This window comes from Hyaena hyaena, unplaced genomic scaffold (assembly GCF_003009895.1).
Source record: "Hyaena hyaena isolate Hyena2069 unplaced genomic scaffold, ASM300989v1 scaffold_273, whole genome shotgun sequence".
NCBI lineage: Eukaryota > Metazoa > Chordata > Mammalia > Carnivora > Hyaenidae > Hyaena > Hyaena hyaena.
The window spans coordinates 569,918-595,900 of record NW_024080904.1 but is presented as its reverse complement, the minus strand read 5'-3'; the positions used below and the strand labels follow the sequence as shown (position 1 = coordinate 595,900).

Sequence of the window (25,983 nt, the reverse complement as noted above, 5' to 3'; positions counted from 1 at the left end):
GATTCCCATTTTTCCAAAGTCACCCAGTAAATGAAGTGGGCAGGATTTGAACCCAGATCGAGGTGACACCAGAACCTGTGTTCTCCCCTGTTGTCTCACTCTCTCCTCTCTGCAGGGCTCTAGGCTTGACAAAAATGTCTCCTGGCAACGCACCCTTAATGTCTTTGTTAGCCCACTGAGCACAATAGTAAGAGGGGTCCGAGAAGAAGGACTCTGGAAGCAGAGGAGAAGGATGTTGCTGGCGGAAGCCGTGAGGGCTCCCTCCAGCTCACAAAAAGGAAGGGGTCAGTGTCAGCATGGGGGTCTCCAGGCCAAGCCTTTAACAACATCACAAAGACAATGAGGAAGAAAGGGCAGAATGGTCCGTTTGCAGCATTTACAGGAAAAGAGCCAAATCCCATCTATAAACAAACTGGTGCCACAGACACTTAACAAAGACAGATAGGAACACATTCTATGCTCATGTCCAAATAATCAATTGGCCTCCATCTTCTGGGAAATGGGTCTTTGCAACGGGTTGTATGAAAAAGGGTGAGAGGTTTCAGTCAACAACAAAACTCAAGATGAACCAGCAATAGTGGCACAAAATAAATGTGATCTCAAGCGGCATCAACAGAAGCATTACAGTTGGCAAGAGGGAGGTGAAGTTCCCATCTGACTTAGCACAGGAGTATTCCCTCCTTGAGGAAGAGGACTGCTAGTTCTCGTGTTATATTCCAAGACGTGAAAAGTCAGACTCTCCACTGAGAAGACAGTGACCAAAATGGTGAAGTGTCTAAAAACTGTCATATGAGACTAGCTGAAGAAACTGGGATTCTTTAAGTTGATTTCCAGAAGTTACCGCACTCCTTTCTGCAGTCAAATTTTCCAAGAGCTGCCTTAAAGAAGGAAATCGGATTCATTTTCTTTATGGACATGAAAGCCCAGAGAAAACAGATTTCATTTCAATGCAAGGAAAAACTTTCTAATAGGAAAATGAGGCGACTTCCAACTTGAGTAGTGAGAAAGCCATCAAGAGAAGTAATCAAGAGACAATGGAGAGATGCTGACCTAACTTCTGATGCTCCTCAAAACTTAATTCCAAGAACACCGACTCTTTTTTTTTTTCTTTCTCCCATCACTACTAAAGAACTAGAGAAGATAAACCCTGATAACAGAGTGATTGGCCATGAATCCAGAGTGGCTTAGCCCTGAAGACACCACCTGCGTCCCCAACCGCCCAGCTTCTGTGCCTCTTCCCAGCTCCCCAGAATGTCCCCTGGAAGGTGGGACCCAACACGGAGGACTCACCTTTCTTCTCAAAGTCCCCCTTCTCTTCCCTGGGCCGGCCCAGACTGTCCAGGGTGTGTGTCACCTGGCTGTCAAACTCATCCTCACGGGACACGTGGTTAGCCCGGCGGGGAAGGTCCTCTTCCTCCTCGTAGTCATAGTCATCTAGGATGGGGGTCTCCCGGATGGGCACCCCGATGACGGAATTGTGAGCCTGCAGCCGAGAGGAGCGGAAGCTTTCCCGGGCCTGGGGTCCCAGCAGCACTGACGGGATGTAGTGAATCTCATGAGTGGCTTCCGTGCTGGCGCTCTTCTGGGGGACGCGGCGACGTTTCTGCCAGCGCCGCTGGGCATACAGCGCCACGGTGAACACCAGCAGCAGGAGCAGCAGTGCGATGAGGCCGCCCTGGAGCGGAAGGGAAGAAAGACAAGCAAATGGGCCAGTGTTCTTTGCGCTAGGGGGCCGGAGGGGGTCTTCCTGTCCACCAGAGTCAGTGCAGACCCCTGGGTGTGGTTCATAAAGTCTCAGGAACCACTGGCCACTGGTTGAAAGCCAGAGAGATCCTGCTTCCAAACCTGGCTTTCTCACCAACAAACTGTGTGACCTTGGGCAAACTGCTTGACTTCTCTGAGCCTTGCTTTTCACATATATAAGGATGAGTAAGATTCCCTGCCTTCTCTTCTTCATTAGGTTGCCACGGGGAGCAAATGAGATGGATAATGGTCATGTCAGAGCAAGCAGATGACTAAATGCTGAGAAGAGTCAGGACTATGGCTTCACACAGTTGACTATCTGAATCTCGACTCCGCCTCCCATCAGCTGAGCGACCCCAGGGCATTTGCTCACATTCTCTCCGCTTCCCTTCCTCATCTCTAGAACGAGTCCACAGAGGGATCAAGAGGTAGTAGTAGCCTTTCTTTCAACCTGCTACAAATATGAGACAACATTATTAAGTCAAATTCTGCATGGTCTGTACTTCCTTCATTATCCAAACACTGGTCTTCCAATACGTGTTCCCAGTAGGGGGCCCAGGACAAAATAGGTACCTCATAAATAGCTGTTGAATGAATTTAAAAAAAAAAAAAAAAAAAGCACATCTTTCCAAGGCTCCTTTAATAAGAACATTAAGGCAAACAAGCTTATTTTTCTTTAACACATCCAATGAGCAAATATTCCACTGAGTCTGCGTACCATACCTTGCCCTGGAACAGATTACACTGTTAATAAGCGTATCTTACATGATTCACAAGACTCACAAAATTACCCCATTCTGTTAGTTCCTTAAAAGCACGGTTACTCTCAAGCATGTCTGTGTCCCCCACGACACCTGCCTTGCACTGGAGGGGGCAGTGGGCATTCTTCTCACTCCACTGTATTCACCGGGTGCCAGAAACATCTGTAATGAATGAAGTCACTCCCTCATGCACCCTGCTTTCCCTCCTTACATATGTGCTTTGTGTCTGGGAGACTGGAGGTCCCTGTGTTGAGCCCTTGGGGGTAGTTCATGGGGTTGGGAAGGGTCACCCTCACTGTATGGGGGAAAGAGGGGAGGAATCTAGAGATTTGCAAACTCATGGTAAACAACAGAACAAAAGCTGAGCATCATTTGTGGCTGTGTTTGGTTTCCTTTTTTTTTTTTTTTTTCTTTTGTATCTCTAAAGCCTACATTCTTTCAACCACTGCCATGTGGTTGTTTGCTCTTCCTTGACTGAGATCTCACTGAAGGCAAGGGCAATTTCTGGTAACTATTTGTATAATATCTAACAAAGATGAGAGAAGTTGACACTGAATACATTGTGGCAGGGGGATGGTGTGTGTGGCTGCCATTAAGCATACCTATGTAAGCCTTGAGAAGGATACTATTTATGAAAAGTATTCTGCTAGTTTGCTGCCTACACTGAAACATTATCATGTTCTTTTCCCAAGACTCTCAGTTCAGTAAGCTGAAAATTCATCACCTCCATGGCCAGTGAGGAGTGGGTGGGAAAGTGGGCTAAGAAGTGGTCAGGCATGTAGGTACGGCTCACCGCCCTGCCTTGACTTCAGGAGTGAGGTGCTGTGGAGTCCCAGGGAGCTTTCTCTGGACATCAGAACTTAAGCTCGAGTATATAAACCAAATGACTTTATTAAGTATGTGTATTTATGTATGTGTGTACATACATATGTGCACATACATACACATGTAAAATGGGTGTATGTGCATGGGTTCATCATGTCTGCAGCCCGTCCCTGCCAAAGTAACAATAGATCCTTTTTCCCTCCATAGAACATACAACAGTGATCGCTCTGTGTCTAGAAGACTCCTTTGAAGGGGTATTACTTGTCAGTTTTTCCATCACAGGTAAGAGAGGGAGGAGACAGAGGAAGGTGGGGGAGGAGAATGCAGGAAAGAGATAAGAGCAACAGGCAGTGACGAGGGAGGAGGCAGGAAGAACCCTTGATAAAATAATAGCAGGCCCTCTCCTTATTGCTTTCACTTCTTGTTCTTTGATCTTCAAGATACTCTTAGGTGACTGGAATTATAGTGTCCTTTCTATAAATGAAATGAGGAAAAGGTGGTTCAGAGAGGTTAAGTAACCTGCTTGAAGCCACACAGCTTTTGATCCTAGGTCTATCTAGGTACAAAAGGCCAGGACGTGGTAAAGCAGGGATGTGAACTCAGGTCTTCAATGCATATCCACTGGCTATTTGACTGCACAGTGGTCTCAGAAACCGAAGGGAGGGGAGGAGAAAACGGGAATGATGGTGAGGGGCACAAAGAGAGAGCGAATCCTGAGAAGGGAAAAGGAAAACATGATCTGCAAATCCAGGAGTCAATGGGCATGTCTTGAGGCTGCCTCTTCAGCACAGCTTTTCACTTGGGTCACTGACATCCCTGGGGAAATCTCCTTGCCTATCTTCTCACCTCTGGGCATTTCACTGGCATTTCAGGGTCAGGCCCCTGCCAGTAGGGGCCCTGCAACCCTGGGCCCCTCCACCAACCACGTTCATGAGAGTTCTACCCTGTGGTCCGATCCCAGGATTAACAATGAACTGGGAAACATAAGGCCTAACCAAACTGTCCACCTGCAACCACAGCCGCCCCTCCCTGCCTCCACTGCATCCAAGCCACCCTTCTGGGTCACCCCTGCAGTCCCGGATCAGCTCTAAAGCTACATCCATTAACAGGAGCTCCTGGAAGGCAGGAAGGCACATCCTTGGTCTCCAAAATCCTCTAGCATCATTTGTCATAGTGGCTAAGAGCTGGCCTCAGAGGAGCACAATTTTAGTCCAGATTCTACTACTTAGAAGCTATATTCTTGACTAGGTCACTTTGCCTTTCAGAGCCTTGGCTCTGTGATTGCTTAAACAAGGGCAGTATGACAGTGTCACCTCACTGGGTTAACATGAGGCTAAGTAAGATGTGTGTATGTAGAGCTGTGGGGAGGGGGCCAGGCAGCTGCTCACAGACTGTTAGCTATTGCTATTGTCAACAACACTTAGTAAGGGAAGATTTAATGTAAATGAATAAATTAAGGAATGAATGAATAAACAGCTTGACTTTCTGTACCTGAATGCCTATTCTGCAATATTTGTCTGGAGTCCCCCAAATCCTTCTTAATCTGGACCAAACACTTTACACATGTCCTATCATTTACCTCTGCACAACTGTGCCTGTGAGGCATCTTTGTCCTTTGTCAAGTAAGGAAACTGAGGCACAGAGCCAGGAGGTCCATTATCCAAGGCAGTGCAATTGAGATTCAACCTAACCTCAGCATGGCAACATGGTTCTGCTCAGAGTGAGAAGGGGCAGGAGAATCACAGGCCCGATTGGTCCCTGCCCAGCCTCACATACACCTCCTCAAATTGACTAGGCAAGTCCAAGTATAGGTTTCCCAGCATAGGAAACTTCCAGAAGGTTGTGCAGAGGGATACCACCCATCTCTTTGATGGAGGCTGAACTTGAACATACCCTTAATGATCCAGTGATTCTTCTGCCCCTGGCCCAGCCATCTGATACGATCCCAGGCCATAGCTCTAGTTGTCCCTGTGTGTCCTGACCTCTGTTTCCACTGGCCTCAGCTAAGCCACCAACCATGTGGCTTCTATTACACATCAGATTATCACCATGAACATTTGGCCAAAAGAGAAACTCCATATTCAAGGGTTTCCTGTACCACTGACCTACTGAAACTAATGTCCCCACGCAGGGCTCCTGAAAGGCTGAGGGGACCTCCCCTCAAACACAGGAGTAGCTCAGGTGATGTTATAAGCAGCCATCTAGCCAGTTCTATGTCCCTAGAGCCTGAACAAGCAACAGAGAACAGGAAACTGGGGACAGGCTCTGGGCATACAGTAAATAGGTTCTGAATTCAAGTTTACTCCCTCTTTGAGCTTGACTCTCTCAGATTCCCCTAGGGACCCTCCGTTTACTCACCTTCAAATTGGACTTAGCAAACTTGGATTAGTATATAACACAGTCAGAGGCAAAGAAAGATTAAAGGTCAGAAAGACTTGAACTCTCATACTATCATATATAAGCTGGGCAATCTTGGGCAAAGGAATGAATCCCTCAGTCGCAATGATCTCATCCATAAAACTAGGTCTAAAACATCCATAGAGAGAGAGGTTAGATATGAGTTTCATGGATGTGGAGAGGCACACTCAGTGCTTGGTACATGGAAAACCTGTCATCATCTCTCATTCACGCTTCACACAGGGTTGCTGGGCAAAGCAGATCTGAGCAGCGCTATGATGGCCCTTACAAACTGAGAAGTGTGGTGCACCAGCAGAGGAGCTCAAGAAGACCATGTGGCCATGCTCTATCCCCGTGAGACATTCCACCCTAAGAAAAGACGAGTAACTCAGAAGCGGCTGTCCTGTGCATCTGCCTGAATTTGTCCAGGCTGGTCCACATGCACAGAACGGAACTCCATTTCTCCACGGTCCTTCACCAAGGGCAAGCGGACAGAAATGCAGAAGCTGCCATTGGGAAGGTAAGCAGGGCCAGAGAGTCTACCACCAGGAGCAAACACATGTCCTGGAGGTAGAGAAAACAGTGTGGCAACCGCAAGCCAAACTGGGGAAGGGACGTAGGCGAAGGCTATGAATGTTTGGAAAGCAGGTTGAGAAGAGGCCAAGGCCCCAGGGGTGGCACACCGAGGCCTCACTGGTCTCGGGGATGACCTGATGCCAAATCCGATTTGGACTGTGTTCACTCTCGGGCAGCTCAAGACAAACAAGGTTGGAGGAGTGGCAGTGATTTCCGGAAATAAAAACACCAGGCTGTTAGTTAAGGGTAGGTTTCTGCGAGTGCAGGCAGTACAGGTCTCTGGGTGATGAGTTTGACCCTTTTCTTACGGATCTGAGGATTTCACTAAGCTGTCCGGTAGGAAATGGGAGAGAAAGGGCAAGAGGAATGTGTGTCCCCATCTCCTATGGAACCTTCCCTACTATCTGGGCACCTGGGTCCTCTGCGAGTTACGTGCGTGGCTCTTAATTTCGGCTCATGTCGTGCTCTCACAGTTCATGAGACTGACCCCAGGGTGGGGCTCTGGGCTGACAGTGTAGAGTCTCCTTGGGATTCTCTTTCTCACCCCTCCCGCCCCTTCCCCTCCCCCACTCTCATGCATGCACATGAATCCATGCACATGCACTCACTCTCTCTCAAAATAAACAAACAAACAAACCAACAAACAAAAAGGTCTGGCACCAAATACTCAACAAATATCAGCCTCTCTTATTCCTCTACCCTAAACCAAATCCTTGAGCACCCTCCCTGTGTAAATCCCTTTCTTCACTCTCCAGAGCCCTCAGAATAATGTCCAGACTCATTGCTTGGCACTCAAGGCCCTTCCTGATAAGAAACCCTTTCTTTCTCATGCCCAGGTCTCCCCAAGTCCTACTCATACCCTGTTCTGGAGCCACACCGATCAGTGAGCATTGCCCCCCAAGTGTGATGCTCCAAGCTCTTCTGCACTGGCTATCCCTCTGCCTAGAGCACTCTCATTCCCTTACTAGTTTGAATAATGACCCTGAAAAATTCAGGTCCACGCAGAACCTCAGAATGTGATCTTATTTGGAAATAGGGTCATTGCAGTTGTAACTGGTTAAAATAAGTGCATACTGGATCCGGTGGGTCCTAAACCCAATGACTGATGTCCTTATAAGAAGAGTACAGGAGGGGCGCCTGGGTGGCTCAGTCAGTTAAGCATCCAGCTTCAGCTCAGGTCATGATCTTGCAGTTCATGGGTTCAACTCCCAGGTCGGGCTCTGTGCTGACAGCTCAGAGGCCGGAGCCTGCTTCGGATTCTCTGTCTCCCACACACATTGTGTGTCTCCTCTCTCTCTGCTCCTTTCCCACTCGTGCTCTGTCTCTCAAAAATGAATAAACATTAAAAAAAGATTCTCTCTCTAGAAGAAGAAGAAGAAGAAGAAGAAGAAGAAGAAGATGACGATGACGACAACGACGGCGACGACATGGATGGACAGAAAAACAGACACACACACTCACACACACAGTCACACACCAGGAGGGGAAAAGAGAGAGAAGAAGGAAAAGGGGGAGGAGGAGAAAGGGAAGAAGATGAAGGGAAGGGAGAGGAGGAAGAAGGAGAGGGAGGAGAAGGAAGAGGAAAAAGAGGAGACGAGAAAGAGGAGGGAGGAGGAAGAGGGGGGAGGAAGAGGAGAGAAGGGAGGATGAAGAAGAGGAAGAAGAGGAGCTGGAAAGGAGGGAGAGAAGAGGGAGGAGGGGGAGGAGGCAAGTGGGAGGAGGGGAAAGGGGAGGAGGAGGAGGAGAAAAAGAACTTGGCCATGTGAAGATGGAGACAGACTGCAATGATTCATCTAAAGTCCAGGAAGGCCAAGGATTGTCCGCAACCATCAGAAGCTACTGGGAGGCATGGGGCAGAGTCTCCATCAGCCTCCAGACACAGAAAACCCTACTGACATCCTGATTTTGGACTTCGGGCCTCCTGAACTCTGAGGGGATGGATTTCTGTTCTTTTAAGCCTCCCATTTTGTTGTGATTTTGCTAAGGATTCCCTAGAAAGTTAATATACTCCCTTTCATCTGCTCATCTCAACTCACTCAGCCATCTCGGTTCAGAGATCAGGTCCTCAGAGAGTGTCTTGGCCTCTTCAAGCTGGGGCAGGTCTGTGGTTTCTTCCTTCTCAGCCCCTGTGGTTTTCACTCATCCAGCTGCGCTATTGCAATCCGGCCATCTGGTTGACCATGTTCCCATTCTAGGTGAACTGCCATCAGCCCCTACCATTTACCCAACCTAGGATGCAGTACTTGGCCCAGAGAAGGTACTTAATGAATATCCAGAAGCCTAAAACCTTGACAAGACCTGTCAGAGGAATATAAATCTTATAGTCCCTGTAGCAGCTCTGACCTTAGCATCCAAAGGGCACTTGATCAGACCTCATGTGGGCACTCTCTGCAGCTCTGCCTTGATCCCCATGCTAGTACCTCCAGTTGGTTTGCTTACAAAATATCAAACACTGAAAAAAGCATAAAGATGAAAAATAGAAAGCACCCCAAACTACCCCACTGAGAGGACCTTCTGAAAAGTCAAACTTAGAACTCCATTCAGCCTGGCCTCATTTAAATCTATTTTTTCATGTTAACTATCCAGGCACAGGAGAAGGAGCCAGAGAAAGGGGGAAAAAAAGGGATAATGTGAGAAATGCTTTATTTGACAATGTGTCATTGGGAAACTGATTATTTCTGTCTCCGGCCTTTTTAATATTCCCTCACAAGGGCCAAGCTGCAAGGGGATTTGGTATTCTAAGACTGGATTTATAATACTCTGTTCAGCAGTGATAAGAACACGGGCCTTTAATCCTCCGAGCTGTGAACATGCATATTCTCCCAAGTAATGTCCTTCTCTACTCGTCACTTGTGTCTCGTCTCGACAGCCAGCCCTAGGATGGCTGAAGACTGATGATCCACTGGGTGTACTCCTGGCCACTTGCCGAGTGACAGAGCTAGTGGGGTAAGGGCTCCATGTTCTCTGGGGAGCCTCTGATCAGGCTCTGGTCTATGTTTAAGATGGAGGGATTACTGGAAAAGAGTCCAGACCTTTGGTATTACCGATAAGGAAAACTGAGATTCAGAGAGAAGTGACTTGACCAAGTTCATAGAACATCCTAACAGGGTATTGGCAGTGGAATGTGCAGCCCATATCCCCCAAGGCTGCTGAGAAGTCATGTGAACCCTGAGAGTTATCTATACCATAGCTTCTGCCCCCTTCCCCCTATCTCTATGCGCTAGCTGCCCTATCTCTCAGTCACTACAGCCCATCATCATGATCATTTTCATACACTCTTGAAGTTCTCCCAGGCTCCAGCCTCTGTCACCTCCCCTGTTCCCAACCCATCTTCTCTACCATGACTGATGCACAGCTGGACACAGAGCCCCTCTTTCCTGATTAAGCTGAAGAGTCCTATGGTTTGACAGTTCAGGTTCTTGTCAATCAGACCCCCATTTTTCTGGATAATCTGGCCTCAAACCTATATGCTTTCGAGGTACCTTTCTCAAAATATATGTTTGACCAGCCATGCCACCAACCCCACTGAGTACTTACTATGCAGCAGGCCCAGGGCTGAGTGTCTGGCCACATCAGAACTCGCTGTTTCTATGAAATGTCCTGATGTTTTTGCCCAAGTCATTTCTTCTGCCTTAAATGCCACTCTCATGGTTATCCTTCACCTCATGTCCAAATACCACCAGACTTCAAGGCTAGTGTCAATGTAATCTCCTTGGTGAACTCTGCTGAGATGTCCCCTCTACAGGCTTAGCCCAGAGAAATCTCTTAATCCTCGGAACTCACATAGTGCTTCGTCTAAACCTTCACTTAAGGAGATTTAGCGTTTTCTACCTTGCATTAGTTACTGGTGCTCAGCACTTAGCTCCTCTACTGGTTATTAGATTACTACACCCATTGCAGAGATGAAAAAGTGAGGCTTAGAAGATACATTTGCTTCAGAGGATGCAACAAGATGAATATATATGGGATAAGGCCTCCTATGTGAGGCAATTTCCAGTAAATGTAAGCTCCTACTCTCAGAGACTGGAAATTGTCCATTGGACCTTAAGGGAGAACAAGATGATAACACAGGTAAGAACTATACTTTAGGCATTTGTGTTCCTCAGATATTTTTTTTTTCTTTAAGCAATAAGGGGATAAGATCACACTGGATGCATATGGTGGGTAGACCATGGAGGTAGTTGTTCACAATGGGCTAGAACAGCTCTCAACTTTCACCCCCACCAGGAGACATTTGGTTATGGGGGCATTTTTGGTTGTCATAACTGGAGAGAGGGTACTACTGGTATTTAGTGGGGAGAGTCCAAGGAATCCGTAAGCACCCTCCATGCAAAACACAGCTATACACAACAAAGAACTACCTGGCCCAAAATGTCAAAAGTACAGAGACTAAGGAAGCCACCGGTCTAAAAGAAAGGTGATAAGAACCCTTCTGATAAGAACCCCTAAGATAAATGCAAAATAACTGATAAATATCTGTATCTATATATGCATATATGCCATGTATATATCCATATGTATAAAAATATACTCACACCTATCTTTATGTATCTATAGTTAGCTATATTTATATATAGTTTCTTTGTGTCTAGACAGATACAGGGTGACCTATTTAAGGAGGTCCCACTATAGAAAATGAAACATTTTTTTTCTTTTAAACTAGTCAGCTACTTATAATGTATCTATTAGAGACATTATTTTACTTCCCAAGACAATGCCAAGGGAATAGAGTAAAAGCCCAGTAGTTCTTTGGAACATAGTCATTCCCCACTTATATCAACCTTACTTAATCATTTTTAGATCAGATCAGAATGACACCCAAATCCTGAGAGATCAACGCGAATCCCACTGAAATTTATCAAAGGGAAAGCTAATGAACATTGGGACCAGCAGTGTTTGCCCTTGAGTCAGACAAACATGGATTTTAGTCACGGCTGCACTACCTTTCAGTTGTGTGTCTTTGGTTAAGATTCCTCCAGTGTCCCATCTGTAAATTGGGTTAGTAACACGAGCAGAGAGGGTTGGCGAGGATTAAATGAGTCTGCGTTACAGAACGTGGAACATAGCAATTTGCAAGTCATGGCTCTCAGGAAATAGTAGCATCCTTATTATTGATGCAAGACCTTGTTTCATGAAAAAATAGATGCAAAGGAGTGGTGAGACTGTCACTCCCCCTCAACTATATTGAGATATTCTCTGTAGCTTCCCAAATACCCTCCTGCGATCACTCCTACTCCCTTTCTTTGGGCTCCAAGCAGTGTGTCTTTGACCACATCTCTTCCCTTCCTTGGGCTGAGTAGGTGGGACTGTATGGTTTCTGTCATTCCAGCTCCAATATCTTAGCTCCTTAGAGGCAAAGGAAAACTTGAAAGTGTTTCTGGAGGTGTGGGGGTGGCTCAGTTAGTTGAGCGCCTGACTTTGGCTCAGGTCATGATTTCACAGTCTGTGGTTCGAGCCCTGCATCCAGCTCTGTGCTGACAGCTCAGAGCCTGGACCCTGCTTCAGATTCTCTGCCTCCCTTTCTCTCTGCCCCTCCCCTGTTTGTGTATGCCCTCCATTCCTCCTTTTCTCTCTCTCTCTCTCTCCCCCTCTCTCTTAAAAGTAAACATTAAAAAAAAGAAAGCATTTCTGAACAGATGAAATAGATGTTCTTACGACGTCCTGCCTAGCATTGTAGCTGTAAATGTAGATCCGACACTGGTGAAATGTCCTACATTCCTACCACCATCTCACACATCTGTTTGTTTGCTCACACTGCTCATTCTACCTGAAAATACCCCTCCTTCACCTCTCTGTCTAGTCCCTAAAATCTCAGCTCTTTGGTCATGAGTTCTCAACAAGCCTTTGTGAAACATGCTCTCTCTAGATGGGCAAAGCACACAACTTTCAGACCCGCCAGTGACTCATGCTTCTGTCTGTCAACCAACCTCCCACCACCTCTGTGTACCCAAGGCCCAGCATGGGGTCTGACCCTGAGTAGGCCTCATTATGCACTTAGTGTATTTTCACACTGCGAGACAGTGCAAAAAAGGGCCGGGTTTTATTTATTCCTGAATGAATTTGAATGTTCCATGGCACACAGTAGATCTTCAATTACTTGTTGGAAGAATTAATGAACGAACCCCCTAGAAATGCATCTCTGAGAATAGGTGACTGAAATAAACGTACATCTGTTTGGCAATTCTCCATTCCTGTGTGAGAGTGCTGAAGATAATTCACAGGAGCCATTGAGCACAAATCAGCACCGTACTCTAGATCCTCAGGTGGCCTCTCAAGTTCCATCTGAAATCCCACTCTGAAGGATGGGTGGATGGAGAGGGTGGGAAGAAGCACCTTTTTGAGAGGATTGATTTTCCTACTCTTTGAGTCATGAAGGCAAACAGATAACTGGAGAGGAGCACTGGGCTCATCCATCAATGTACTCATTTGCCAGGATGAGGGCGTGCCTGGAAGCAGGCAGACCAGAGTTCAAGTTCTTACTCTTCCATCCAACAAGGTGGTGTGACCTTGGAACACTCCCCCTGTGAGTTCCAACATGGGAATCATACCATTCACCAGGGAGGTAGATAAAATGATATATCTACATGATGTCACAGAGGACTTGACCTATAGAAAACATTCAGTCCTGGGTGCCTGGGTGGCTCAGTAGCTTAAGTGTCCAACTTTGGCTCAGGTCATGATCTCATAGTTCCTGAGTTTGAGCCCCAAGTCGGGCTCTATGCTCAGAGCCTGAGCTGTTTCAGATTCCATGTCTCCCTCACTTTCTGCTCCTCCCTCGCTCATGCTCAGTCTCTCTCTCTCTCAAATAAATTATAAAACTAAAAAAAAAAAAAAAAGAAAATATCCAATCCCCAGTAGTTACTGGCGTCATTGTTACTATTATTACTGTCACGCCCAGTCCCTGTGTAAACCTCTCGCCTGGATCTGGGAACACGTGGATATGGCCCGGAAGAACTCACAGTTGGTTTACAGAAACAGATAAGTAAGCAGATAATCACTGTAATGCACAGTTCAATAAGAACTCTACACCAGAGGGGAACATAGTAAGAAGCAGAGTTTCTTAAAGCTTCTAAGCACAAAGCACAGAGGAAATGAGAATCCAAAGGACTTCCTTACAATTTCAATTACCGTCAAGTTCAAAGGCGCAGGAGTGGGCTGGCCCATCCAATCAGGTGTACCCACACCCAAATGGGACAGGGTGGTCAACTAAGTGCACGGCATGAGGGTTGACAGTGCAGGTTCTGGAACTGAAAAGCCTGGGTCTGAGCGTCTGCACAATGACAGACCAGCTTTGCAGCCTCGGATGGGCCACTGTACTTTTCTAAGCTCAGCTTTCTCACCTGGAAAGCTGAGGACAGCAGTCTTCACTGAAAGAGGCTATTGTGGGACTAAACAATGCACAGAAGGGATTCAATGCAGTGCCTAGAACACAGCCATGGCCAATAAATGGTTGTTTAAAAAAAAATTCTGGCAGACGGAAAACAGTGAAAAAGAAATCAGAACACTTTAGTCCCAAACCCAATCCTGCCCCTTTAGAAGCTAAAGATGCTCACAGGTCCTCATGCATATTATTTAACAAGATGGCCATAGCAGCCACATGAGCTCAGCATTCTTCATGTAAGTGATGAGGAAAGTGAGCCTCCAAGAGGGGACTTTGTCCAAGGCTCCAGAATCCAAAGTCTGTCCGCTGCAGGCCACTGTAATTAAGCCTGAGACCCCCGTGTGTCCCTAGAGGTGGCAGTATACAGAGCCTGTGTCCTCTGCTCACTGCATGATTTTCAGGGAAGGTGCTGCAGACTCATAGGGTCCAAAGAGAGATCCCTAATACTGTGCCAATTTAAGCCACTATGCCCAACAACTTGACCTTCTGAGATGGGAAGGAGCGCTAAGATTCCACTAAGAGCCTAAGTGATACTACTTCATGCAAAATAACTTTCATACGGGTAGCAAACTTCCAAAACAAGCTGGCTCCTTTGGAAATCACAGGTGAGGAAAGTAAGTTTAGTATGGGGGGCAGGGTGGGGAATGCTTGTCTAAGACACAGCCTCATCCTGGAAGACTTCTCTTTGCACCCCCAAGGACAATGCCCCTCACCCTCATCTCCATCACAGAATCCCTCTCTCCTTTCTTTGCCTTAACTTTGTTTATAGAACTTTTCTCTCCTTGCTGTTATATTAACATTGACTGATGAGTTACCTTTGTTTATGGCTCTGATGGAATAGAACTTCTATAAGACAGGACCTTTGTTTTGTTTATTTATCATCAATAAAACAACTTAATGCTTTCTTGGTGCTTGCTAAATAGTTTTTGGTTGGATGGATGGATGGATACATACCTCCCCAAATGACCTGATAACCCCTAAAGGTCAAAGGCTGGGTCTGAATAATCTTTGATTCCTACCCCATGCCCAGAAGATTGGAAGACACTTAGTGAACACACATGCATTTGCATGCAGGTGCGCACACATGCACACACTCCTGTGAGTTCCCTCCTGGGGTCAGGGAAGGGGTACTTGTTACAGAAGTAATTAGGAGGCAAATCTGGTAACTGTCTGGCTGCTTCCTTCCACCAATGGGGCCAAGTGGAAAAGTTGGCCTGAATTCCAAATTTGTTTAATGATATATTTATTTGCAAATATTGAGGAAACACTGACCAAGAGAGCAAAGGGGTGAAGGATGTCAGACCCAACTATTCATGCAAGTCACCTTCCACAAAAAGTAAACTGATACTGGTATCCGTTTGCTGATGTATTCTTATGTCTAGATGGAAATGACAAAATGTTACAGGAACATGGGCATCCAGGATGTAGCTCAAAGAATACTGGATTTGGTTCAAGTCCTGGCTGTCATGGATGAGCTGTGCATCCCTGAGCCAGCCACTCCACCTTGTTGAGTCTCAGATACCCCAGCTTTAAAGTGATTAAGACAACAGATGTGTCTTCCTCTTTATGCAACCACCCCATTGAGAATCGTGTTTAGAAGATAACTTTATATGCAGCAGAGAGATTTTGCTGATATGCATTGGTGCTTAGTAAAAGAAGTGCTGAAAAAGAGAACCAAGTACCAGTGGTAACTCGGGCAGACAGTAACTGGAGTCACAAAAAGCCACGCTGCAAACCCAGAGGCTTCCCAGTACTTCTGATGCCCCTCCTCCCCCATCATTCATCAAGCTTCTTCAAAACTTATTCCAAGTCACACAATAGGGGTCCCTTAGGGGCACTGTTTTGCTGCCATTTCCCAGCACTGGTGATGTGGCTGTCAACAGTCTTGAAGACGTGTTGTGATGGCCTCGGCGTCTCCCCTACTGGGTTTGATCAGGAAAACCCCAGGAAAGTTAGTAATGGCAAAGAGTCAAGCACCATATGCCAAGCCAAGAAAAGGGAAAAGAGAGAGGCCTTGACCCGAGGCTGCTCTGGGCAGTGGCAGATGCAAGAGATCTCTCTGGAAGGATTCAACCTTTGCCTGTTACTTTCTCATGCCATGCCACCTGAGTTTTTTGGAAAATAGAATTCAGCGTTTCCTGAGGACCCCAGGTTAGCAGACACCTACTCCCTCACCTGTAACCCCTCATACCTCTGAGATGCCCTCTGCCCTAGTCAGCACGTCAGGCAACCCAGGGTCCAGGCCAGAGAAGGAGCTGTTAGGTGGCAATGTGTCTTTCCTTGTTCAGGGAACATCCCGATTGTATCACTGCTAACCTCCCCCACGCCACCATGAGTGCTGAACACCTCAAACTCTGTTGCCTGTGACCTTGCTGTCACAAGATGCGCTGCCCCAACATGGTTCTCCAGGTCCTGCTTTTCCCCCGACTCCTTAGATTCTGTGTCTACATCCTTACAAGCCCCACCCCCACCCTCAGATCCAGGCCCAGCTGGGCTTACATAACTGTACTGCATCCTTAGCTCGAGTCCAGGGTGAGTACAAGGACCCAAAGCCTCAGCATATCAGAGCCTAAAGGGGCCAGTGATAGCTTCCCCAAACCAGCCACCTGTGAAGACATATCATTTGAGGTGAGGGCCTCAAGCTGGAAGGATGAGGTCTGGGAGAGCCCAGGAACAGCCTATACTGCAGATGAATTAGATAGAGTTGAGCTTAATCCCATAACTACTGGATTAAATGCCCATGTCATAGAACCACCTACTGCCCACACTGGTCATGCACAACCCTGTGCATTCTGAACCAGCCAGAATGTTCTGGAAGAACAGGTAGAGGTGGGATAGGGTCTGTTGCCGAGGAAGTCCTAATTTCTGAATGCGGTCTCCAAAGAAGCTAGGGCCTTAGTTTCCTAGAGCTGTCATAAAAATTACCACAAACTGGGTGACTTAAAATATGAGAATGCTTGCCTCTCATGGTTCAGGAAGCCAAGAGTCTGAAATCAAGATGTTGGCTGGTCCATGTGCCCTCCCGTGATTCTGGGGAAGAATCCTTCCTTGCCTCTTCCAGCATCTGGTGGCTCCTGGAACCCCCTGACATGTGACGATATCATTCTACACGATCTCTGTGTGAATCTTGCATCACCTTCTTCTCCCTGTGCCCCTCTGTGTCCTCTTCTCACAAGAGCACTAGTCATTGGAGGTAGAGAGCACCCTAAATCTGGGATGATTTCATCTTGCGATCCTGAACTAATTACATCTACAAAGATCCTACTTCCAAATAAGGTTCCATTCTGAGAATCCAGTGAAGATGAATTTGGGGGTAGTATTCAACCAACTAGACCTAGAAGAACCCGTAAGATCCATTATTTAGACTTAAGAGTCTCTGAGATAATCCATAGTAGGTGAACTGAGAAAATTCAGCCAAGAAAGAAAGGGACTAAGAGAGGGTAGCGGGAAAATCCATTTTCCTTTCCCTGCATGGCTATGCTGGGGCAGAGGACACAAACGCTACATGCATTGCGGGAGGCAGCCACCAGACAACAAGGAGAAATCACAGGAAGATACCTTCGGACAGAAAAACAAATAAAAACCACTTCCCATCACAGCAAACTCAACTCTCTTGAGACACAGCTTACATACCTCCTTCTCGACTCTCCCAGATAGAGACGGTCATGCCCTTTCCCACAGCCCTGCATGTGGTCTGAATGTCTATGTCCACCCAAAATGTGTATATTCCAAACCTAATGCCCAAAGTCATGGTATCAGGAAGTAGGGCCCATCATAGGTGATTAGACTATGAGGTGGAGCCCTCATGAGTGGGGTGAGTACACTTATAAAAAAAAAAGGTTAGATACAACAGGAGTCTGCAATCCCTAAGAGAGTCCTTGCCTTACAATGCATGCACCCTGATCTCAGACTTCTGGCCTCCAAAACTGAGAAAAAAACTTCTCCTGTCCATAAGCCACTCAGTCTTGGATATTTTGTTAAAGCAGCCTGAATAGACAGAGACAGACATGTTTCCCAAACTTACCTGATCATAAGGATCACCTGGGGATGCTCATTAAAAATACTTGTTTCTGGACTTTATCTAGTTGTACATATTCAATTGTAGGGGACCTTACCCACAGGTGGGTTTGACAGAGCTGACCTAGTGGTTGATACATGGGTTTACATGGTGCAGAAGAATATCCAAATCCCACCTACCATACCCTTAGAGTCTCTGATCACAGGTAGAGGTAGGTCACGTGAGTTTGCCACACGTCATTTTCCCCATCTGTGAAGTAGTATCTACTTTAGGATTACTTGAGCACAAGTATTCAGCAGAGTGACTAAAACAATAGAAATTCTTAGTGCTGAAGTGCCAAGATGATTGCCAAAAGTATAATCACCCAAAATGGCCCTTATCCTGATCTTTAGCATATGGTTGTCTACAGATGAGTCCTCCCCGATTGACCTCTTCCTTTCCCTTCATTTACACATGTCTATTTAGCCTGTTGGTAATAAGGTTCAGCGCAGGCCACCCCGGAATATATCACTTTGGCACATTGACTTTTTTGAATTAAAATTACTTGAGAAATGGGATGCCTGGGTGGCTCCGTCTGTTAAGCATCTCCTTTGGCTCAGGTCATGATCTTACGGTTTGCATATTTGAGCCCCACGCCAGGCTCTGTGCTGACAGCTCAGAGCCTGGAGCCTGCTTCGGATTCTGTCTCCCTCTCTCTCTGTCCCTCCCCCACTCATACTCTGTCTCTCTCTCTCAAAAATGTTGAAAAAAAAAATGTTTTAAGCTACTTGAGAAATGGCACAAGGACACTCTGACTCTGCTCCCTCTCCCCCAGAAAGCAGAAAATAAATCTCCCATGTGATAGGTGCTCTCCCTACACCAGGAGGTAAAGACACCCCTATCGTCAGAGACAGGGAATTAGGGCCAAGAACGCTGTGTAAAACAAAGCAAAACAAAACTCGGCTTAGTTTCTTTACTAATTAGTACCTGAGCCTGTTTCTTAGTCGTGTCAGTGCTTCACAAATGTATTGTTTCTTTGTCTAAAATGTATAGAAACAGCCTGTTTGGCCACTGCTTGGGTCTCTAATCTTTGGGACCCCTGTATATATGAAATGATTTTTTTATTCTCTCCTGTTAACCTACCTTGTGTCAATTTAATTATTAGAGCTGCCAAAGGAACCAAAAGTAGTAGGGAAAACTTTCCCCTTCCCCACACTGGTAAAAGCTCAGAATTCAAATGCACCATATCTGAATTTCAATCCTACATCTACTCTTCCAGTTGTCTGGCCTTGGGCAAATTATTCTGTATTTAGAAAATGGGGATGGAAACAAGTCTGCTTCATGTGGTTGTGCCTGTAACACAAAGTCATCAATATGCTGGTTTGGATTGATTCCAAATCCAAAACGGGAGTGAATTTTGGTAGAAATTTGGAGGAGTGTGAGGGGAAGCAGCTCTTCGTCCCTGGAGAAGCCCAAGTAGCCAAGGATTTAGGAAGAGAATGGGAAAGGAGGAGAGTCCGAAGGGAGAGCAGAGGAGGTGGGAGTACAAGGAAGAAGAGAAAAGGTGCCTCTTTTTCAAGGACCCCAACTGGTGGGCATATCTAATATCTCAGCTCATTACGTACATGAGGATCTCTTTCACTGTGGTCACAACTTCCCCCATCTTTCCCATCCTGGCCCTGAGGCTGCTCACTGGGGCAGGGTGCACACCTCCCTTTATCGTGAAAAGCTTCAGTCTGGGAAGCGATGCAGAAGAGGAGTTAGGGGACCTCTGGAGTCAGGCCGAACTGGAGTAAAATTCCATCCCTGTCATTCCTTGTGGCTATGACCAAGTTACAAAAGCCACGCAGGTAAGTGCTGTTACAAAAATAGCAGCAAAAGCTAAATGTCTGATCAAAGCCTCTAGGGGCCTCTTTTTACTCATCTATTCGATGGGCATCATAACGGTCCTAACTTAATATAGTAGGATTTACTGTCCATGTTGTAGCAGTTAAGCTATTTTGGGCACTTAAGCACTCTGAAAAGTGTTGGAGGAAAACGTTTCTCCCCTGGGCATCTTGTGATCAGGGTGAACCTCCACCAACACACTGTCTCTTGCCCCAGTACCTCCCTCCTCCCTCCTAGCTACGCGGCTCTGCTGATGCGTGAGTGAGGAATGACGACCTGGGCTTCCGGAGCTCTGTCCTTCCGTCTCGCCCTTTCATTTTAGGGGTCAGCCGCCCCCCAGAAGCAGCCTCCAGATCTGCTCCTCCACCCCTTCCATTTCCCAGGGACAGAGTCCCACGTGGACCGACATCAGGTACCTAGCACTCACCCTGGGTGAGGAAGTACCCATTTTGTGCCATGTCCTTCAAAGCAATCTTTCTTAATAATAATGACAAAATGTTAATGTCCATCTGCTTTACTCCTTTCTTCTAACCTTTCAGGTTGTTCTGAATTCAGGCTGAGAAAAGAGGGGGCTTCTGCAAACCCAGTACCCACTACGTGGTGCATAGAATGTTCTCAGTAAATTGTTCCGTTATTATTTTTGCATTCACCAGAAACTTCACGGTCTCTCCTTCCTTTGTAGGAAAGATTTTCTTTGCTTTGCTTTTTTTCTCTCACTCTCTGAAAGCTTTTTACAGTCCCCTCCCTTTTATCTATACTGTTCTGAGATTGCACCACAATGCAACGAGGTGTGGACTTTTCTTTCCCTTTTGTTCCTCATTCAGCGTGTTTGGTACTTCGTAGACCCTTTCAATCTGAACATTTGCTCCTTTCTTCTGTGCAGGGACAGGTTCTGGCATTATTCCCTCCCTCACACTGTCTGTGCCTGGTTTCTGGAGGCTCTCACATTTTGCTGTCAACAAGCAAGTTTTCTAGGGGGTCTGACCAGACTCTACTGCTCCTTAGGACCCGGTCACAAAGCACGGAGAAGGCTCTGTGTCCTTCCAGAGGCTGAGCAGGCTGGCAACGGGACTTCCCAAGCCATTGGCAAGGGGGAGGGGCTGCATCCTGGAAGGACACCTTATTTCTAGGTCCCCTCTGGTACTGGGTCCAGCAGGATATTGTGGAAAATTGCTACACCTAAATCAGTATCAGGCTCAGTGGAAGCCAAATGCTCAGACCTTAATCCCCATAATGAGATTTTAAGCAAATCACCCAACCTTCCTCCCATAGCCTCCTTTTCCTCACTCGCCAAGTGCAACAAAGATTTACCTCACCTGACTCCTACGATGGTTGGGAGAATCACAGGAGATGATGTGTGGCTGGGGTGGGGAGGGGGGAGGGGGGAGGCTTTGAAAATCAGGAAGCGCTGTTTATATATGAGGGCGTACGTGTGCACACACATACATGAAATTAAAACATACTCTCGGGGTGCCTGGGTGGCTTAGTCGGTTAAGCATCCGACTTTCACTTAGGTCATGATCTCGGGGTTCGTAGGTTTGAGCCCCGCGTCGGGCTCTGTGCTGACTGCCAGCTCGGAGCCTGGAGCCTGTTTCAGTCTGTGACTCCCTCTCTCTCTGACCCTCCCCTGCTCGCGCTCTCTCTCTCTCTCTCCTAGAAATAAATAAAACATAAAAAAAATTAAAAACAAAAACATACTCTCAAAACTACCCCCACGTCACAGAGAAAGGCTGAAGGCTGCTTAACACACTTCTGCTGATCCTTACTATTTCACTCAGCACCTGAAATAATTGGCTTGAATTTAGAGCCATGATTAAAAAGGAAAAGGAGACATTTAAACAAGAAGATTGCAGTCGGGGCCGAGTGGCATGGACTGTGAGGAGTGGGCACTGAGACCTAATAGGGCACCTAATAGGACAGCAGCTTCATGTCTCCATCCGTTTTCACTCTGGATTATAGATGTTCATTGAGTGTAATGGTGGGGAAAATGACCTAACTTCCTATCTCTGTTTCTGTATCTCTTGTCATAAAATATATAGAGATAGGTTAATTCATGCAAATTCAATATACATATGATAGGACTCCGGTGCTATAAAATGCTGCTTCTATCTGTCTTCTGAACTGGAATTCCCTATAATATTCTCTTTGGGCAGAGGACTCCTGGCTAAAAATGTTGTGTCTTTATAGTGCATGGTGCACAAGGGCTGGGAAGCAGGAAGGGAAGTTATAGGGGGAGGCAGGGTGGCTTTGTAAGCTGGCAGAGGGCGAGAGGCAGGGCCAACCCTCTCCCCAGGCCAGAGAAGGCTGCAGTATGGCCCAGGGGATGCAAGGGGGGCCTCAGACAGGGACGGATGCTACCTGGACAGGACAGGGAGACTAGCAACCTGAGCAGAGACAGGACAGACACGCCTGGTAACCAGGCCACGGCACCATCACCCGAGCTCCCCTTTCTTCTCCATGCCCCTCCGGTGTCGCTAATACCCGCTAGGTGACAGGCCATGTGTCTCAAATGCCTATACCAGGCTCAGCTGGGGGAGGAAGGAAGCCCAGTGACACACTCGTCTTTCGAAAATCTCACTGTAAATGTCAGATTGAAAGGAAAGAACTCAGAGATCGTAAGGTTAGCCAACACTGCTATGATTATCACTGCCTGTGACACTTCACTTAAAAAAATCTTCTCTAAGCACCCATTTATGAAACAAACAAACGGAAGAACTATTCGAGTTCAAGTGGAGGTTGGGAGTCTGAAATTCTTAGGGCTCCATGGAGCAAGAACTACACTAAAGTGTTCTTTCATTCTGCAAAGGGAGATCAAATTAAATGCCTTATCTAACTAAGTCAATCTTCACAGGAAATCTGTGAGGATTGTATTAATAAACCCATTCTGCAGATAAGAAAACTCAAAAGATGTTAAGCCATTAGCTCCAGGTCCCAAAACAAGGCTGTAGCAGATATCATTAGAACCCAGATCTGTGAGACCGAGCAGAAAATGTGAGAGGGTTTCTTCTGCCCTCCAGGAAAATCTTATCCCATCTGACAGTGTATCATTTTAACTACAAGCAAATGATACCAAATAAACCATCATGGGCAATACCATGTCTCTTATACAACACTGAGGTTAGAAAGTCTTTGCTGGGGTGCCCAGGGAAGCTCAGTCAGTTAAGTAGCCAACTTCAGCTCAGGTCATGATCTCATGGTTTGTGGGTTCGAGCCCCAAGTCGGACTGTGTGATGACAACTCAAGAGCCTGGAGCCTGCTTCCCATTCTGTGTCTCCCTCTTTCTCTGTCCCTGCCCTGCTTTTGCTCTGTCTCTCTCTGCCTCTGTCTCTCTCTGTCTGTCTCTCTCTCAAATATAAACATTAACGAAAATTTAATGAATAAATAAATAAATAATGAAAAAATTAAAAGACTGCTATACTACCATTTGAACAGGTGTGTGTTATAGTCTGGGACCGGGGTAAGGCCTGGTCTTGAATGCAAAATTTAAAAGAGAGCCAGAAAACTCACTAAGCAAGACAGATAATACTTTAATACAATATTTTAAAAATGAGGATAAATGCATTCCTGAGTTTTTGGCAACCCTTTGCATCGGGTGCCCATGGCGCCCGAGGCATTCATGCCTCCAGTTAAACCCTTGACCCTGCAGGTTCCAGACTCGTGAAACTGGGAGAAAATGTACTTTTGAACCCATTTTACAGGTGAGTAAGAGGAAATCTCAGAACATTACATAACATTGCCAGGGAACTAAAGGCAGGTCCTTCTGTCTCCAGTGAATGTCTGGGATGTAGGGGACACAGACAGAATTCAAACCCAGGTCGCCTGACTCTGGGAAGCTTATAAATACATTGGTCAAGACCTGGCCCCTCTCAGAACCTCAGTTTTCCCATCTATAAAAGGGGATTGTACCAGACTGTCTATAAGAGTCTTCCTGGCGGTAAACGTCACAGCCACATCTCTGACTCCGGGACAGCCTGGGGCTGAATCTCTTCCACAAAACCCTTCAGTGAGGAGAAACTCACGGCTTCTTGGTAGTGGAGACCCCTGGAAAGAATTCTGGATAACTCTTTCTCTGACGAGCTGTGTGACTTAGGAGAGTGAATTTTCTTCTCTGATGCTCAGTCTACTCACTAGAGAAACAGGGATGCTGGTGTCCACTCCAAAGATGCCACAAAGACGAAATGAGCTAATGCAGGAGAAGTTCCTGGAACTCAGAAACAGCTCAAGCACACTGGCATTTATTCTCCAAGCTGCCATTCTTGAGTAGAAACAAACAAAAAGGAAGGCAGAATGATGCTCTATTTGTACGCCGATACTGAACTTTTTCCAGACTTTCCCAGCTGCAGGATGTCCTACAATACTCAGGGATCAATCAGGCAGGGGATTCTTCCTAGAACCTTAGATGAATCGCTTTTTCAAGGTAACAACCAAAGCCCAGGGTATATCTTCCTTGCCCAAGGTCACACAGCAAAGCAGCAGCAGACTCAAGATTCCTGAAGTCCAAGTTCATCAGATCTCCACATAGGTAACCAAAAGGCCTTGCCATCCTTGGCTGACAGCATCACCCCAGAGGCAAAAGGCAGCCCTGAGTCCCTACAGCCAATGCAGCCAGAGTTGGCTAAGCTTCACTACAAAGTCAGGCATTAGGCAGGAGAAGGGAAGCAGGGACATGGATGAAAAGTGGCCCCTCCTCTCCAGGGAATTGCATGGGGGCAGGGCAGCAGGAGATCATGAAACTTGTCCACACATCCCTGGAGTATGGTCCACCCTTGCTCTTTTGTTTCCTCTCTCCCGCAAAAGGACCAGTGAAGTAGACAGATGTTGGTGACATCTGGCCCACTGTTGTGGGGCAGCAAGTGGCTCTGGGCTGCTGGAGGAAAGCTGTTGGTGTTTGGAATAATAATAGAGAACTCACATTTGCAATAGTGCTTCCTCCATTTCAAGAGACACCCAGCCCCACCCACTCCCACTCATTAGACACAGGGAGTGATGCAAATAGCAGCTGTTTGAAAGCCAGGTAGAGCCATTTCCAATTCTTAGAAGGCAAAAACCAAGGCTCAGAGAAGCTAAGCTTCCAGTCCCAAATCACTGAACTAATCAGCGCGCACGGGGGCCCGAGCATAAAGTCACAAGACTTCTAGACTAGCATCATGCTATGTGTTCAGCTCCAGCGTGGGATGTAAGCAAAGGCAAACATGATGCCGCCTTCTCTCTACAGGTAGAGAAAACACCTGATGTGTGCTTAGCAGACGAGGCATCACATGGTTAGTAGATGAGGTATCATGTGGTTAGTACGCTCACCTCATGAATTCTCTCCATGTTACGAGATAAAATTTATTTTCATCCTCCTTTCCTGGGTGCAGAAATTGAGACTCAGGTCAAGTAACCTGCTTGCAGTCGCACCGGTGATGAAGAGGAGTCACTGGTGCAGTGGGAGGTCCAGTGACTTGATGGAAAGAATCGGGGCACAGGATTCCTGGTCCCGCCATCCTCACAAACAGGGTGGTATTTTCGGTAAACAGCAGAGCTGGGATTTGGATTCCAGCTGACTCTGGGTGTGGCGTGTGTGTGTGTGTGTGTGTGTGCGCGCGCACGCATGTGTGTACACAAGATGGTGGAAAGTTTCAAGAAGCCTTGAGAAGCAGGGTTCTTCTAGGATAAAGAGAAGGGCATTACAGCCCAGACAGAACTCTCTCAGGCTTATCCTGAGCACTCCCCCAGAGCAGGAAGTCAGTGTGGCTGGAGCAGAGTCAGGGAGGGGAGGGGAGAAGAGATGGGGGGGGCGGGGCGGGTATCATGTAGCTAGACAGCAGAGGGCCAAGGGACCAGGCAGTGAGAATAACTCCGTGTGGTTGTTATAAATTCAGAGTGGATGCTACCCTTAGCTAAAACCTTGCTACAGACTTGGCTTTCAGTCTGTATCTTTCCTCAGCTATGTGTGCCAGTTCTTTGTCTAGGAGAGGGATCTTTGAAAGATTTCTAGTACTTATCTAGTCCAATCCCCATTTGGCATACAGGGGTCGAAAGCCCAGAAAAGGCAGGGTTTTGCCCAAACCCAGTAAGCACCTCAGGGGCTCTAACTCAGGCTTGGTGCCTCCTAGGCACTTTCCAGCACCGCACGCCATATTCTCTCAGCTCACGTCTTCTGCCCATCACTGGGCCTTCGCAGAAGGCTCACATTCACTCCCTAACTGCCGAGACCTGGTTACAATTCTTCTTTCCATCTGGGCCTTTCTGGGCTTCCCCTTTGTCCACCTTAAAAGAGCCACTCAAGAGAGAGAAAAGGACAGTTCCCTCCATGCCAGCTGCTCTTTCTGAGCCTGAGGCCATTCAAAGCTAGTGGGACTGTCAGCTCTGACATGAACTGAGCCCAATAAACAAAACTCCACTGAGGTGCATTTGTCCTTTTGATGCTTTTC

General features: G+C 46.8%; 1 protein-coding gene across 2 annotated transcripts in view; it reads right to left on the bottom strand.

The window, feature by feature from the left end:
- The window catches only part of ASTN2 (astrotactin 2), an 898,753-nt gene that overhangs the window by 696,135 nt on the left and 176,635 nt on the right, over positions 1-25,983 (bottom strand). For both annotated transcript variants that reach the window (XM_039245856.1, XM_039245858.1), the window contains exon 3: positions 1,291-1,675. In XM_039245856.1, the coding sequence (XP_039101787.1) occupies positions 1,291-1,675 (385 nt within the window). The remainder of the gene's footprint in view (positions 1-1,290; positions 1,676-25,983) is intronic.